Source organism: Echinops telfairi, unplaced genomic scaffold, assembly GCF_000313985.2.
Source record: "Echinops telfairi isolate 266 unplaced genomic scaffold, ASM31398v2 ScPeMD7_7424;HRSCAF=8462, whole genome shotgun sequence".
Classification (NCBI taxonomy): Eukaryota; Metazoa; Chordata; class Mammalia; order Afrosoricida; family Tenrecidae; genus Echinops; species Echinops telfairi.
Window position 1 is genome coordinate 21,505,510 of NW_022111324.1, and position 15,824 is coordinate 21,521,333.

The 15,824-nt window shown below is 56.3% G+C and overlaps 1 protein-coding gene across 1 annotated transcript in view; it reads left to right on the plus strand.

Moving 5' to 3' along the window:
• QSOX1 (quiescin sulfhydryl oxidase 1) overlaps positions 1-15,824 on the plus strand; it is a 41,641-nt gene that overhangs the window by 19,942 nt on the left and 5,875 nt on the right. Inside the window, exons 4-11 of the mRNA XM_045297981.1 lie at positions 1,214-1,259; positions 2,019-2,121; positions 4,338-4,428; positions 7,012-7,157; positions 8,813-8,947; positions 10,551-10,680; positions 13,337-13,459; positions 15,257-15,404. Coding sequence (XP_045153916.1) covers positions 1,214-1,259; positions 2,019-2,121; positions 4,338-4,428; positions 7,012-7,157; positions 8,813-8,947; positions 10,551-10,680; positions 13,337-13,459; positions 15,257-15,404 — 922 coding nt within the window. The remainder of the gene's footprint in view (positions 1-1,213; positions 1,260-2,018; positions 2,122-4,337; positions 4,429-7,011; positions 7,158-8,812; positions 8,948-10,550; positions 10,681-13,336; positions 13,460-15,256; positions 15,405-15,824) is intronic.

The following is a 15,824-nucleotide window of genomic DNA, read 5'->3' on the forward strand; positions in this document are numbered from 1 at the left end:
GGGGGGGACACCTTTTTTGGCAGTGACTTATCTGACAAGGAACTAATCTCGAAAACTTCCACACATCGTCGCCAAGAAGGCAATCCATGAACAGACACTTGACCAAAGAAAACAGTCAGGCAGCCAACAAATACAGGAGGAAATGGTCACCATCGTTAGCCACTGGAGAGCTGCACCTCAAGACGGCAGCCAGGGCCGTCTCACGCCACCATCGACGGCAACGTTAAAAAACCCAGAAGACAGCAAATGCTGCTGGCCAGGGCCGAGAGGCCTTTACGTGCTGGCAGGACTGCAACGTGGTGCAACCGCTGTGGAAAACGGAGCTAGAAATACCGAATGTGCAGTGATCCCAATGCTTGGTATGTACCCTGGAGAAATGAGTACTAACATGGAAACTTAAACCCGTGTTCACTGCAGCACCATTTATAACAGCAAAAAAAAAAAGTGGGGAACTGATGTCCCGCCAGTGAAAGGATGGACGAATGAACTTGGGTACATTACGCACAAGGGGAAACTGTAGGACACTGAGAAAAACAAGGAGTGCGAGACTCCTCGCAGCAAGTGTGAACCTGAAGAGTTAGATGCCGAGTGGAATACGCCCATCACAAAGGGACAGGAATTGTAAACAATATTTCTCATGAGACCATGATTGTACAAAGTCAAGAGAACGTTTTTTCACTGAAAAACAAAACAAAAAAATATTCTCCGATGGTGGCCAGAGCTGAGGAAGATAAACTACTACTTAGAAGATAGACACATATTAACCCGGGTGACTGGAAAGACAGGCAAAAATGTTGACGGGGTCATCCTCACTTTAAAGACGAGGAAAGTAAGGTCCACAGAGGTTTCTGGATGCCCAAGACCATGCAGCAGGAGCAGGAAAGAGCCAGACCCTGAACCCAGCTCTCAGACCCCAAGGTCATGACCCGTGCACTCAGCCATCAGCTTGCGACAATGCCACTCTTGGGGGTAGAGGCTCCATGGAGCTAAAAGTGGCCCCGAGATTGGGGACCCTCGGGAAAAAGGCCCCATCCCAGGCTGCAAGCTCGTTCCCAGGCGTGAGTGACGCACTTCAGTCTCCAGGATAACTCTGTCCCCTTCTGAGCCCAGGCAGGAGCCCTGGCTCTGGCACCACGCGAGCAGAAGCCCAGTGTGTAGCAGGTGCCCGTGACTACCATGTGATGCCGCCTCTCACCTGTGTGTTCCCTTCCAGTTCTTCAAGGCCTTCACCAAGAATGGATCGGGGACACACCTGCCAGGTGGGTTTGTGGCTGGTGGTCCTCTTGGCATGGCTCGTGTCTGGCTCCGGCCTCCCTCCTCCCCTGGGTTTCTGATGGGCTCGGGAGGCCTGACAATCAGCCTTCCCACGGGCAAACCTGTTTTGGGTTTCTTGGAAGGAAAGCCCCTTCCCCAGGCAGCCTAGAACAGGGGTCGGTCGGCAAACAGCAGCTCGCTGAGGCTCTTTGGGTAACAGCATGTGGCTCTGAAGTAAAAATGGAAAACAAAATGTTAAGGGATATTATTCAGCTAAAGGTGATTTCATTTGTTTGTAAACACATATTTATGTCTCTCAAATAGTCTCTACATTGTTGTGAAGGACAGGATTGGCTCTTGGGACTCAAAAGCTGACTGGCCCCTGCCCTTGAAGATGCCCTGGGGAAGGTTCAGCTGAGACCTTCAGCCTGGCCCGCTCAGGGCCCTGCTGGGATGAGGTGTAGGGCCCTGTCTCTAGAATAGCCTGTGGTATAAAAATGAGGCTCTCGCGCAGAACGGAGGCCCTGAGGCTCGTGGGGTCCCCCAGGGTCCTAGTCTCAAGTCTCTGCCTGCTGCTGGTGGGGCTCCGTGGGGTGCGTGGGACCCAAGGAGCAGCCCCTACCCTCACTCTGACGGTTCTGTGGGATAGCACGTGCCCTTGCCCTCATCCCTTCATTTCATGTCCTCAAGACTGGCACGGGCAGTGATGGATTGAACTTCTCTCTCCCTGCCCCACGCCCGGCCCATGGGCTTTCCCTCTGCAGTGGTTGGGGCAGATGTGCAGACACTGCGGGAGCGGCTCATCGATGCCCTGGAGACTCACCGTGACACGTGGCCCCCAGCCTGCCCCCCACTGGAGCCTGCCAGGTATGTGGGGCTGGGCCGACTTGATGCTGGGTGGGCCACGACCATAGGCCTAGGAGTGAGCAGGTGGGGCGGCTGGAGGGCTGCCTCTGCACTTGGGGCAGACCCCGCAGCCTGCAGCAGCTGGAAGAAGGCCTGATTGAGGGGCCTGGCCTTCCAGAGCTGGCTGACAGATTCAGAGCCCACCCACTGGGAGGGAGACCTGGTGGTGCCTGCTGCCCCTTCTCGTCAGAACTGCCCTCAGGCCTGTTTGGGGGATGCAGCAGGATTCCATACACCCAACCCACGAAGGGAGGGCCCTGAGAGTCAGGGTGGGCATAGGGAGGACAAGGGGTCATGAACTGCTTAGAGAAACAGTGTGTGGTGGAGGCCGACCAGAGCAAGCTCAGAAGGGGAAAGACCTTCTCTAAGGTGAAGGTGGCCATTTGTCTGGGCCAGCGCTGTGACGGGGAGGTAGGAGTGGCCTTCACTGCTTGTGCTGCGGGGTGTCCAGGACAAGGGCTGCTGCCCTCCGCCTGCCTGCAGTGAAGGCTTCCAGGCCAGCGAGGCCAGTGAGGGGGTCTGTGTGTTGTCCCCTGGCTCTCCTCAGGGGACTGAGACAGGTGGATGGAGAATACATCTTTCCCTTCTGGGTGAGAACTCAAGATAGGGTATTGCTCACCTTTGGGGACAATCACAAAGCAGGACTGAACTAAATACTAGCAGGGACTGTTAGATAGAGCCAGCCGAGAAGCCTGAGGCAGGCACTGGAAGGCCCGTGTCCGCACTGGTGACCCTCAAAGGCAGTCTTGCAGAGACTCTGTGCCAGCTGGCATTGAACCCAGCTGAGAAGACCCCATCATCTTGCCCACTTCTTCATCCTCACACAGGACTCGCCGAGACCCTAGGCCCAGGGCACAGTGGTCATGTGTCTGGGGTGCCAACTCTCCAGAACAACCCGCCACCCTGTAGTCTGCTCCCTCCTCCTTCTCTCTCTCTCTCACACACACACACACACACACACACACACACACACACACACACACACATCCTTATGGCACATTTTCAGCCCTGAAAGATCTCAAAAGCAATGAGCCAGGCAGACTTGCCAGCCTCGCTTAAGTGGCTCTTCCACAGAGATGTGTGGAGAAAGGTAGGTGAGAGCTGGCTCCCATTCGGGACTTGCCTCCCCTCCAGTCTAGGGAAAGCCTAATGAAGCTGCCTGAGAGCCTGTCTGGTGCCACCCTAGAGCCTGTTGGAGGCCATGACACCTCTTCCATTTACCCAAGGGGTAGAGTCTGGCCCCACCCCTGGAGCAGATCCCTTGGCCCCTGGCTGGGCGGGGCTCCAGCGTGGCCCCAGGTGGCACCTCTGTTTGCCGGTAGTCACTGCCTCTCAGTAAACCCAGTCGAGGAAAACAGGTCTCCAGATTGGATGGCCTGACCTGCAGCGATAAAAAGGTGGCATCCTTTGACTGTCTGACTTCTCACCTGCTGGCCTTTAAGCATGTGGAACAATGTTCCGTCTTTAATTGGAATAAGGGAACAAATAGTTTTGGGTTCATTCAAGTATCTTCTGTTGAAACTTTAATTTTTAAAAAGAACACCAATATCTCACTTGCTGGAAGAGGGATTGATCAAATTTGTTGTAGTTTTCTCCCCTCCACCTTTGTGCTGGGCCTCATATTCCTCATCTTAAATTGGGCTGGCTTAGCTAGTCTCTGCGTTCTTCTGTACCTGAGACTTCGGGTTCTGTGATTCGGTGTTCCTGTCTCCCACTCGGAAGCACAGCACTGTCTCCCGGCTGGTGTTTCCTTCCACAGACAGAACTTGTATCTGAGGAGTCTAGTCTCAGCCTCTCAGGGGCTCAGTTACAGCTCTGTGCAGGCAGCCAGAGCCTGCTCCAGACACCTGGTCTCCCAGTGCTCCTCCCTAGCACCCCTCCCCAGACCACCCAGGCCCACTCCTGACTTCGGGAAGACACAAGGGGAAAAAGTGGGAAACAGCAGGGGCCCAGAGGAAGGCCCTGGGGTTAGGTAGCAGCAACACCCTTTGAGACCGTGGGCTTGTTTAGCTCCCCTGGGGGGCTGGTAGTGGGAGACCCCCACCAAGCCTTGTGTGGAGACCGAGGACTTGTGATGGCTGCACTCGCAGTAGCATGACCACCTGCCCCCGACATGGTCAGCAGTTGAGCCTTAACCGCCTGCTGTGGAGGGTGATGAACATCATTGTCTCTTGCAGGCTGGAGGAGATTAATGGATTCTTTGCAAGAAACAATGAAGAGTACCTGGCCCTGATCTTTGAAAAGGAAGGCTCCTATCTGGGTAGAGAGGTGAGCTGCCCTCAGCTTCCCTGCTCATAGGGACTGCCCTTGGGGAGAGCCGGCTTTGCCTGCCAATCCCAGGGGCTCTGCTGAGCATTTCTGTCCTGACCCCTGCTGGGAGAATTGGGAAGTGCAGGTGCTGGACCATCCAAACCAACTATGCTCTCACTTGGTGCTTCCTGAGCATTGCATCAGATTGCTGACGTACCTACTTGTTAGTGATCACCATGATGGGGATGGTCAGGTCACATACCCGTGATCACACAGCTGGTCAACTGGCCGGGCAGAGCCTTGAACCTGGGCTGTCCGCCTCCGAAGCCAGTGTTATTTGCACACAGCTCCCCTGCCCCCATCGAACTGGAGTCCTCATGGAAGCAGACAGCCACATCTTTCTCCCACAGAGCAGCTGGCGCGTTCTAACTGTTCACTGTTTGGTTAGCATCCGAGCGTTCCAACCCCTGGGCCCAGGGTTCCTTAGCTGGCACATAGCAGGTGCTTTCTAGAGACCTACTCGGCTTGCCTGCTGCCCGTTGTGCTCCCAGCCGGCTCTGGACTTGTGCGCAAGCCACTTGGGGACTTTTCCGAGATGCAGAGCTAGCTGGGCCGGCGCCTGGGAGATGTTCCAGGACAGTACAGGGACAAAGAAGGAGCACAAGGCTGGGGACGAAATGAACCACCACTGTTGGCGCTGGAAGGTCCTCCTGCTGGAACTCATCAGGCACAGTGGGGAGCTCTGTGCTGAAGCAGCAGCTTGGCGCTGACTCCAGCTCCCTCATCCCACAAGGGGAAGCACGGGCAGGCAGGGAGGAGGCACTGAGCTTGGCCGAATCCTCCTGGGGCCCAATCCAGAGGTGATTGCTAGATGTTTGTGGGAATCAGCTCTTCTATCTCTTCGCCCACACTGTCCCCTAAGTGACCAGGGTCAGCCCTCGCTGTGTAAAGGGCCTTGTGCCTGCGATCGGGCCCGATTGAGGTGCTCTGGAGTGGTTAGTGTGACAGGTAGCAGAGTACAGAGGCTAAGAGTGCAGGCTTTGGAACCAGACTGAACTGGGATGTACAGTACAGTTGAGGCTCTAGCTAGCTCTGTGGCACAGATATATAATTTCTCACCTCAGTTTCTGCATCTATAAAATTGGAGTTTAAAACATACTCGTGTAGCTCTCACTCACTGGTATTGAGTCAATTCTGACTCATAGTGACAAGGTAGTTTTGCCCCTGTGAGTTTCTGACTGTACCTTTTTTGAGAATAGAAAGCCTCATCTTTCTCCCTCAAATCAGCTGGTAGTTTTGAACTTCTAACCTTGCAGTTAGCAACCCAATGTGTAACCCACTACGCCACCATGACTCCTCTTGAGTAGCTACTATGTGTTATTGTTACAAGGCTGTGTATAAAATTAAGCCATTTGGTCCTCATAACAGTCATGTGAGGTTGGTCTTATTAATATTAATATTTTGTAAGCAAGGAAATTGAGTCAGGGCGGGATCTAGTCCAGGTGGAGCCAGGATTCAAACCCAGGCAGCCTGGCCCCAGCATAACATACGGTGCCCTCTCCTGGGCTCCCAGCCATGGTTCCCTGCCCATAGTCTTATTTAGAAGATTACACGAGCTAAGCTATGAATAGTATACTGTGATAGTCTGGGTACATTAGAGAAACAAATATAGAGAAGCTCATATGTCTAAGAGAGAGTTTTGTATAAAGGGTAAGTGTACATTAAGAAAGCATCCCAACCCAGTGCTGCCCAAGCCCATAAATCTAACATTAACCCATATGTCCAACACCAATCTACAAAGTCCTCCGCAGTCTCACAAAACACACGCAATGATGCCGATTGCAGGAGGAAAGCCGAATCAGTGAATGTGCAAACATCTCAGCGCTGGCAGGGGGCTCCACGCGGCTGCTCCAGCACCCAGGGCTGCATCGGGGTAGGTCCATGTGGCTTCTCGCAGGAAGTGAGCCTTTCTAGCTGAAGCAGGGAACTGGCTAAGGTAGCTGCATCCTGGTCCTACCACCAGAAACCAAGAGATCCAAGAACTAGAAAGGCAAGGCTCACGGAGCCATTTATCTCTCCGCCTTTCAATTAACCCCACGTGTTTATCAGCCAGGTTGGCACAATAAGCCTTAACTATCTCATATATGATACCTACTCAGCAAGGGTTAGTCTTTCCTCTTTTTATTACTCTTAAAACATGATGATCATCATGTCTGGGTAAGGATATTTTCTTGATTGTGATTATAGAGAGAAGATCTTATGAATCAAGGCAAAGGAAGCCACATTTTATGACACCTTTTGCAAATGCAGATTGGAGATGGTGGGATTCTGCTTCATTGGGACTGTCTGGATCCCAGATAGGAGGTCTTCACAGTTCCAAGGGCCCTCCTTAGCTGGCAGTTGTTTCTGTGGCTAGCGGCAGCTGGTGGGAAGGGGGTCCCTCGCTCCTCACAAGGGTCCACCCTCAAAGGTATGGAGTGGAGATACAGGGTTCAGGTAAAGCCAGGCCCTGCCCAGCACACTGAGTCAGGACTCATAGTCCCGGACTCCCTCTGCCCAAAGCCTTGGGCCTTCGCCCCAGATGTCCTCCCTTCTTTGCAGGTGACGCTGGACCTGACCCAGTACCGGGGCGTGGCCGTGCGCAGGGTCCTGAGCACAGAGGAGGATGTGGTGAGCACCTTTGGCGTCACCGACTTCCCGTCGTGCTACCTGCTGTTTCGGAATGGCTCTGTCACCAGGGTCCCCGTGTGAGTGCAGTGTCCCCTGGCCTCACCCCTGCTCCCTTCCTGTCCTTGTTCCTGCCTCAAACCCAGCGGGGGGCGGCTATGTGCTTTCTCCTGCAGTGGTTCTTCTGAGGCACTAGTGGGCAGGGTGGGCATCCTGTCTGGGAGAAGCGCCTATCTGGCGGGGGCGGCGCCACTGTAGCCCAAGAATCCTGCCACAGCCCCCTGGCATGCCCAAGGTGTGTCCCATCCCCTTCCACTGTGCCTACACCACCACAGCCTCCCCTGTTCACAGACAGACACCGTGGCAGACTGCGGGCCTGGCACACGCTCAGAGTGGCATGACCCTCCCTCCCTTTGCTTTTCTAATTGCAGAAAAGTTCATTAGGAGCCAGACAATAGCCAGTTCCAAAATGCCAAGCGAAAACAATCAGGCCGGTCTCTGCCGCTGTCGGGCTCCCACTGCCGAATGGCCTGTGCAGTGGTGCCAGATGGCGGCTTGGTGCCCTCCCCAGGCAGACAAGTGATGTCCGCCTGGCCCCCAGGCAGAAGCTTGGGGGCCAAGGAGATAAAGGCTTATCAGAGGTGCCCAACAAGCTGCCCCTCAAGGCCACCAGTGCCATCCTGTGCTGCGGCTAGGCAGGGCGGCCACTTGCCCCCAACCCCTCCACCTGCCACACGGCCCCCCGATCAAGCAACTGTGGGGCTGACCCAGGTTCTGCTGGGGAGAGGAAGCGTGCCGCTGGCCGCAGGGGGACCGAGGGCCAACCCTGGCAAAGGGAGGTGGCATTGTTTGCTCGCTTGGAGCTGGTGGAGGGGAAAATTGTTTGTGACGATGCCCCTCCTGAGCCATCTGCTCATCTATAAACATCAGGCCAGGATGGCGGAGTGGAAAGTAATGCTTACCAATGCCAGCTCCCCTGGGCTGCCCCATCACTCCTCTGCTGGTGGCTGCATCTCTCCCGCCAGGTGGCCTGAATCTGGGCGTGTGAAACAAAAGCAAACAAACGCCTCTGAGTCGATGCCAACTCACAGCAGCCCTCTCGACGGGTAGAACTCACTGCCCTTGTGGGTTTCTGAGATGAACTCTTCACAGGAGCAGGAAGTCACATGGGACCCCAAGGAGCAGCTAGTGGTTTTGAACTGCTGACCTGGCAGCTAGCAGCTCCACCTGTAACCGCTTCACCACCTGGCAGGGCTCCTTTTAGTGGGTACAAGGGGGTGGTTATGTTCAGGTGAGTCCTGCCGCTTCCAGAAGTGAGAGCCATCAAAAGGAGAGGGAGAACGGGTGATTTTTTTTAAAAATTTTTTGCTGCGGTTGCTACGTTATATATGTTCAAGTCACATCTCAAACTCCCTGACTTCCTTGGGGTGCCCTGACACCCAGCAGGGCCTTGGAGCAAGCTTGGGAGGGGTCCGCCCCCGTTGGGAACATAAGGGCCATGGGAGGCCCAGGGCAGCGAAGGCAACACGGATTCATGAGACGGCTTCCCACATGTACCCAGTGTACGCCTCCATGCGTGGCAAGGCTGAAGTGAGCCACAGGCCCCCAGGTTTGGCCCCGTGAGGATGAGGCAGCCGGACCACACCTCTTCACAAGCATGCCCGTCTCGGGGGGCACTCTGGGACTTTGTACCCCTGCACTCACCACCTCTTCCCTTGGGTTCTGTCCCCTCCAGGCTTATGGAATCCCGGTCCTTCTACACTGCTTACCTGCAGAGGCTCTCTGGGGTCACTAGGGAGGCCACCCAAACCACAACAGCACCAACCACCGCTAACGAGATCGCTCCCACTGTCTGGAAGGTTGCGGATCAGTAAGGCCATAATGTTTTCTCCTCTCCAGCCCTCTCCCCCACCCCAGCCCTTCCCTGTTCCCGGACCACCCCTCCTCCCAGTCTCACTCAGTCCTGCTCTGTCAAGAGTGCAGCACATGCCATCCTGGGCCCAGGCCTCCTCCCCACCAGCACCGCGGGCTGGCCTTTGGGAGCCTCTGATGCTGCCATGCGTCAGGGAATCTTGGGCACGAGAGGAGAGCGGTGGGCATTGGCCTCTCCAGTGTCTGTCCCCGGGCTCGAGCACTGGCTGCAGGGGTGCCCAGGCACCTGATTTTTCCCTTAATGGTGCTCACGTTGCTTACCTTTAACTTTCTTCAAGAACAAGTAGAATCCGTTTGGAAGGAGATGCTGCGGCCTCCAAGCCATCTTCCCGCCCACACGTCTGCTTCCTCGTCAAATACTCCTGAACACACGCTGTGTGCGAGGCTCCCTGGGCGCGGGTGCTGCCCTTGTTGACACAGCCCTTTCCTGCAAGGTGTCCACCCGGACTTGAAGGGCTCTGGTAGCAGGGAGCTCAAAGCCTGTGTCTTGTGCACCGTTGTAAGCATAGAAGCTGTGCTTGTCTCGGAGGCCCCTTGTCCCTTGCTCCTGTGGTGGCCTCTCTCTCTCTCTCTGGTCTGTCTGGAGACCTCTTGTTCTAGCTCCAGGCTGCACACCGGGTAGAAACGACTGGCCACAGCGCTTCCGAGGGGATGCACAAGAGTACCGGGGGCAGTCATCTGATTCGAGAAGGATTTTGACCCATGCTTGGGCAACTGTAAGGGGTGGGAAGTGCTGATGGAGAGATTTGCAGTCAATCAGGGTAGGAGGAAAGAGTGAGGCGGGATGATCCCACAGACCTCTGCGCCAAGCTCTGTGCTGAGCGCCGTCCATGCAGTGCCTCCTTCAGTCATGGGGCCATAAGATTGTGAGGCAGATGGAAGCCCCAGGACAGCCAGGTGGGCACCGAGCGGGGACTTTGCCACAGGAGTGAAGCGAGTCACTGTGTCCACCCTGAGATTTGACTTTCTGCAACTCTAGGGGGCACGAGGGGCAGGGGTCGCTCGCTTACCCTACAGGTAAGGTAAGTGAGACCCAGAGAGATGACCCAAGCTCACAGCCAGCTCACTGTGGAATGGAGGCTGGGACCCTCCATGAATGAGGAAGAGAGAGAGCCTTCCAGGGACTCCCTGCATGAAGGGCGGGGGGAGGCAGCAAGCCTGAGGCTGAGCCCCCTGCCCTGGTGGGCAGCAAACCCCTGTGTGTGCGTGCCTGTTGTTACGTTTCTCCTCTCTGAACGTCTCGGCCTTCCCTCGGTGGCCTGCTTGCAGCACTTGAGTGCATCGTGGGAGGAGGGGTCAGCCCTGGGGCTGGCGAGGAGACTAGCGCTTTGCTTTCCGTTTAACCCACCTGGGAGGGATTTATTACTATCCCATCAGACCTGTCCTCCCAGAGACGGTAAGTAATTGACCCAAGGGCACACAGTTGGCCACCGCTGGCAGTGCCCCTCCGCCCCTTCCCTCCCTTGACCCCCTCAGGCGCTCCTCCCCCTGCTCTTGCCCCGTGGCTAATGCCCGTCTCTCTCTGCCCTCTGGGTCTTCAGCTCCAAGATTTACATGGCCGACCTGGAATCCGCGCTGCACTACATCCTGCGGGTGGAAGTGGGCAAGTTCTCGGTCTTGGAGGGGCAGCGCCTGGTGGCCCTGAAAAAGTTTGTGGCGGTCCTGGCCAAGGTGAGCGGGCTGTGGCCTCCCTGTGTGGTTGCTGTGTGTCCCTGCACACCAGGCACCCTCCCGCATGGCCTGGCCAGACAGACAGCAGGACCCACAGCCCTCCCAGTCCACCATGAGCTGCCACCTTCTAGTCTCGACCATGCCCACCAGGGCCTGCCACAAAGGGCCCCTGGCACCCTGACACCTGGGAGGAGTCCCAGCTGATGCCAGACCCCGTCCCTCCCCATCAGTGTGAGGCCCCAGAGCATGGCCTCCCACTCCCTGCCTGCTCCTAGGGAACGCACAGCCTGGGGATGCCTCCGAGCGAAGGGAGTCCCCTGTGGCTTCTGAGCCTCCGTCATTTCTGCTCAGGCCCTGGCCCTCTGTCTGACCAGGCCCGTGGTTCCTGGCCATGTTTCCTGGCGAGGGCCGCTGTGTGCTGTCTCCCATCCACTTACGAGCCTGTCATGTAACCCTCTAAACCTCTCTGGGGTGGCCCTTATGCTCCACCCCATTTTAAAGGCCCAGGGAGAGAGCGCGAGTGGCCGACCTTGGTCTCCCAGTTCTGAGGTATTATGGCCAGAAGTGGGGCTCGGGAGGGTGGGCTCCCTTCTCTGCCTGCTCCTCTGCAGGCCAGCCGAGGGCTGATGCCTCCTTCTGCAGCACCCCCCTCCCACTCCATGTCCCTCCTCACCGGTTCCAGACCACTGTACTGTCCTTCCACCCTGCTGAAGGCCAAGAGCTCCCTAGAGGCTGGCTGCTGGCCGGCTGCTCCCGGCCTGGGGCCCAGATCTCTTCGGGCAGCTGGGGCGGCTACCTCGGGGGTGATTTGTGCCTTTCCCTCCTGGGACTCTTGGCCCACCACAGCAATCCTGCCCTTTCTGGCATGTGAGCGTCTGATGGCCCGAGACCGCCCTGTGAGCAGTGCCGCAGCAGGGCCCCTCACCAGGGCCCCAGCCCGCCTTGGCACCAGAGACCATGCCTCCAAGGCCACTTGGGTCCCCAACTGCCCGCAGCCCCGAGGCTGGCTCCCAGCAGGCCACGAGGGGCTGCGTGTACTGAGGTAGAGGCCGGGTGCTTGCAGGTGCCCCTCACTGCTTCCCAGCACTCGGCTCTGGGCATCATCCCAGGCACCGCCTGCTTCCCTCAGCCCTGCTCAAAGCTGGCTTCTGTTTGGTTCTTGGGGGGACTCGACCTGCTTTGAGGGGTGTGCCTATGGGCTGAAGGCAGGTCCCCACAGTGACCAACAGAGGGGAGCCCGGTGGGGAGCCAGGGGACCTTGGGCCGGCTCTGAGATGCTCTGGCTGAGCTTGACCGTGTCCCTGCACTCAGGCCTGCCGGGGCCGTGCTGGGGGACTCTGACAGCGTGCAAGGGCTCTCTGTGCATCAGCTGGTTTTCACTCTGACAAACACCAGACACCCGTGGAGTACCTTGTCCAGGGCCCTCGGGCCAGTGAATAGCCCACTCACTTCCAAGTTAACCCATGCCCTTCCCCTGAGAGACACTGTGTGGAGGGGGGGTGGGCCACATGACCGCAGGAGGCACTCCTCGGTCTGTGGGTCCCTGCTTGCCATCAGTATGTGTGCTGGGCAGGGACTGACCACTGGGTGGCGTGCACTCACCACGGCTTCTCAGTTCTGGCCTCAGAGGCCCACTGCCATCAGCCTGAACCCCTTAATTCATCCGTCCCCTGACACCCTGGCCCTAGAGAGCAGAAGGTTCCAAGTCAGGATTGGGGGGAGACGGGTGTGTGTGTGTGTGTGTGTGTGAAGGTCAATGAGAAACGCTGACTTCAAGCTGTAAACTTAGCCAGGATGTGCCAGCTAACCAGGACGGAGCCCAGTCCTGTGTCCAAGCCTAGGACTCTTCCCAGTCACCTGGACCGGTGTCCAGCCCCAGGGCTTTGATAAGGTTATTGCACGACTTCCTGTGGGCGTTTCTTTCTCTGGGTAGTTGTGCCTTTCTCCCGAGCCACCTCCTCACAGCCTTTCCCATTGTTCCTGCTCCTCTGCCAGTTTCCCCTCGGCCCCTCCGCTTGGTTTGTCTGAGCTGCTTTCTGCTGCATCGTCTCCTCAGTTCGTGCGCACACATGCGCCTTGGACAGAGCCTCCTCCCTGGAGTCCTTGTGGTTTTAAAGGGCTGATACTAATCAGATTGGAGTTGACTTTTTGTCAGAGGAGCCTTCCATGCTCCTCGGAGACTACTAGGAGTTCCCATCAAGATTTAGATCTTGGCTACAAGCCCTTGGTCTGCCTTGTCCCCGCCAGCCGCCCATGGAATACAAATGGAAGCCCAGCCCAGCCCAGCCCATCAGTCAGTCACCAAATCAATGTCCAAAGGCCACCTGGAGGAGCCCAGCATTCACAGCAGCCCTTGGAGAGCGGCACCAGTGCTCAGCCCTTCTTCCATGGCTGGCACAGGCCAGGGGTCACCACTGGAACACAGGGTTTTGAGATGGGGCAATCTAGCCTTACTCAGAGCCTCTCTCCCCACTGTGTCCCCAGCCTTCCCCGATACCCCAATGAAAAGCAGTGTGGGATCCACATGGTGTCTCACATAGAAGGTTGTCTGGGTGCTCTAGAAACATGCTGAAGGGTGACCTTGGCCCAGTTCTCCAGGGCTGCGGGAGGGACCTGCGCGAGTTCTCACTCTCCAACTTCTGCTTCTTCCCTGTAGTACTTCCCTGGCCAGCCCTTGGCCCGGAACTTCCTGCGCTCCACCAGCGAGTGGCTCTGGAGACAGCAGAGAAATGAAATCCCCTACAGCTCTTTCAAAACCGCCCTGGACAACAGAAAAGAGGTGAGACCGGACTGTCTTGCCCTCCTGGACATTTATGGAAGGGGAGGACTTAGCACGGTGCCCTCTGGCCTCACTTTGCCAGTTCCCGTTCTGGAGGAGGCAGCCATCATGGTCGGGGTCTGCCGTTAAAAATTCCTAGCCTGGTGGGCTCTCAATTTAGAAGCAAGGAACCACCCACCTTCTGTTTTGGTCAGGTGTGTGGTGCTTTTGTGTGACCACTTAGCAGAGCAGAGAGCCCCAGTACTCCCCATGCTTACTCAGACACCTTGGCCAGAGCAGCAGGCTCCAGGGAGCACGCACGGCCTCCTCCCTCCCACAGGAGTGTGTGCAAGCTGGGAGCAGTCCACCTAGAGCGCACAGCCTGTGGGAGCACCCCTGTCTGTACATGTGTGAAGTAGCTTCCACTCCCTCATCTTGCAAAGGTCAGATTTGCCAGCGAGAAAAGACAACCTCTACACTTTTTTCTTTTGTATTTTGATAAACACTGAAGAAGCTGGAGCTGTTAAATTTTTATCTCCAGGGGGGAAAATCCCTCAGAACTGGTTTATTTGGTGTCGTGGAACCTCCTACTGCTTTCAATACACAATTAGTAATCAATAAAAAAAAAATGTCCTAGCCTGGGCTCTTACTGTGTACCAGGCAGTGTACCTAGCCATGTGCTCACTATGTGCTCGGCTCCCTACATGCCAATCTCATGGAGTTCTCATTACATTCATGGTAGGCAGATACTGCTGCCCCCATCCGACAGATGGAGAAACTGAGCTTACGAGGTTAAGGTCAGCAACGTACCTGAGATCATAGCAGCCGCTAAGTGGGTGAGCTGGGTTTTGAAACGCAGCTTGTGGGACCTCAGAGGGGTCTGTCCTGGTCAGGAGGCTTTGTTTTGCATGTGTGTAAATATACATGCTCAGGTTGTGTGCTGTCCCGTCAGTTCTGACGCGCAGTTACCCTACAGACAGAGCAGAACTGCCCCATCGGGCTCCTCAGGCCGTAGTCGATGCGGGAACAGATTGCCAGCCAAGTGGTCACTGCTGTGCCACCGAGGAGCTCTGTGTGAATGCACGTCTCTCTGTGGGCAGGTCCCAGATGTTGTCTCACATCCATAAGTGGTCTCTATACTCTATTGAAACGTGTTTTGAAAAAGTCTACTTTATCTATTTTGTCTCTATTTCTTCATATTTTGGTGTCACATATATAAGAATTCACTGTCAAAACATGTTTTAAAGTTTTACATCCGTGTTTCCTTCTAAGGGTTTTCTTATAATGTTGGCTCTTAGATTTGGGGCAAGGAGCTTGGGTGGTCAGCAGTTCGAAACCACCAGCTACTCCTCAGGAGAAAGATGAAGCTCTCTACTGCTGTAAAGATGTGCAGTCCTCAGACTCCCACGGGGCAGTTCTTTGCCCTCCAGGGCCACTCTGGGTTGGAACTGACTCAGTGGTAGTGGGCTTTATTGGGGATGTTGATGCATTTTGAGTTTACGTTTATATCTGGCTGGGAGTGTAGGTCCAGCTTCCTTGTTGTGCACGCTGAGACCCCAGATCGTTACCCCCCCACTCCCTGCCTCCTCCGAGGACCCCCAGTTGCTCTGCATGTCTTCCCTGGCCCGTCCACTGTGCCTCATAGCACCCCTATGAGACAGGGTAGAACCGCCTCTGTGGGTCTCCAAGACGGTAATTCTTGATGGGGGTAGGAAGCTTGTCTTTCCTCCTAACTGCAAGGAGCCCACGGTGCAGCCCACTGTGACACCAAGGCTGCCCAGAGCCACCCTCCGATCTGCTGCCTGTGTGTTCCCGCAGAACGCTGTTCTCATCAAGAAGGTGAACTGGGTTGGCTGCCAGGGCAGTGAGCCCCATTTCCGGGGCTTTCCCTGCTCTCTGTGGGTCCTCTTCCATTTCCTGACCGTGCAGGCAACTCGTCATCATTTATACCATCCGCAAGAGACAGGTAAGTCAGGGCCTGTCCAGCCCTGTGCCTCAGCCCCGTCCTGCTTCTCAGGGAGGACGAGGAGCGGGCAGCGCCCTGCAGCAGCTGGGCGTTCAGTGGCTGGGCAGACCGTCGTGCTTCTCCAGCGGGCGTTGTCCACGTGCAGCTGGTCACACCCAGTCAGTGCACACTGCCCTCCAGGACAGGGAGATCCAGAGCACTCAGCCAGGCCTGCCCCTGCCCCGACTCCTGCCTCAGCGGCAGCGGTCAAAAAGACACCCCCTCCCCAGACTCCAGGCACCTTTCCCAGGACTTGCTCTGGTTTCAGGCTAACCCTAACCCACTACCACCTAACCCTAACCCACCACCACCTAACCCTAACACACCACCTAACCCTAACCCGCCCACCACCTAACCCTAACCCACCCACCTAACCCTAAC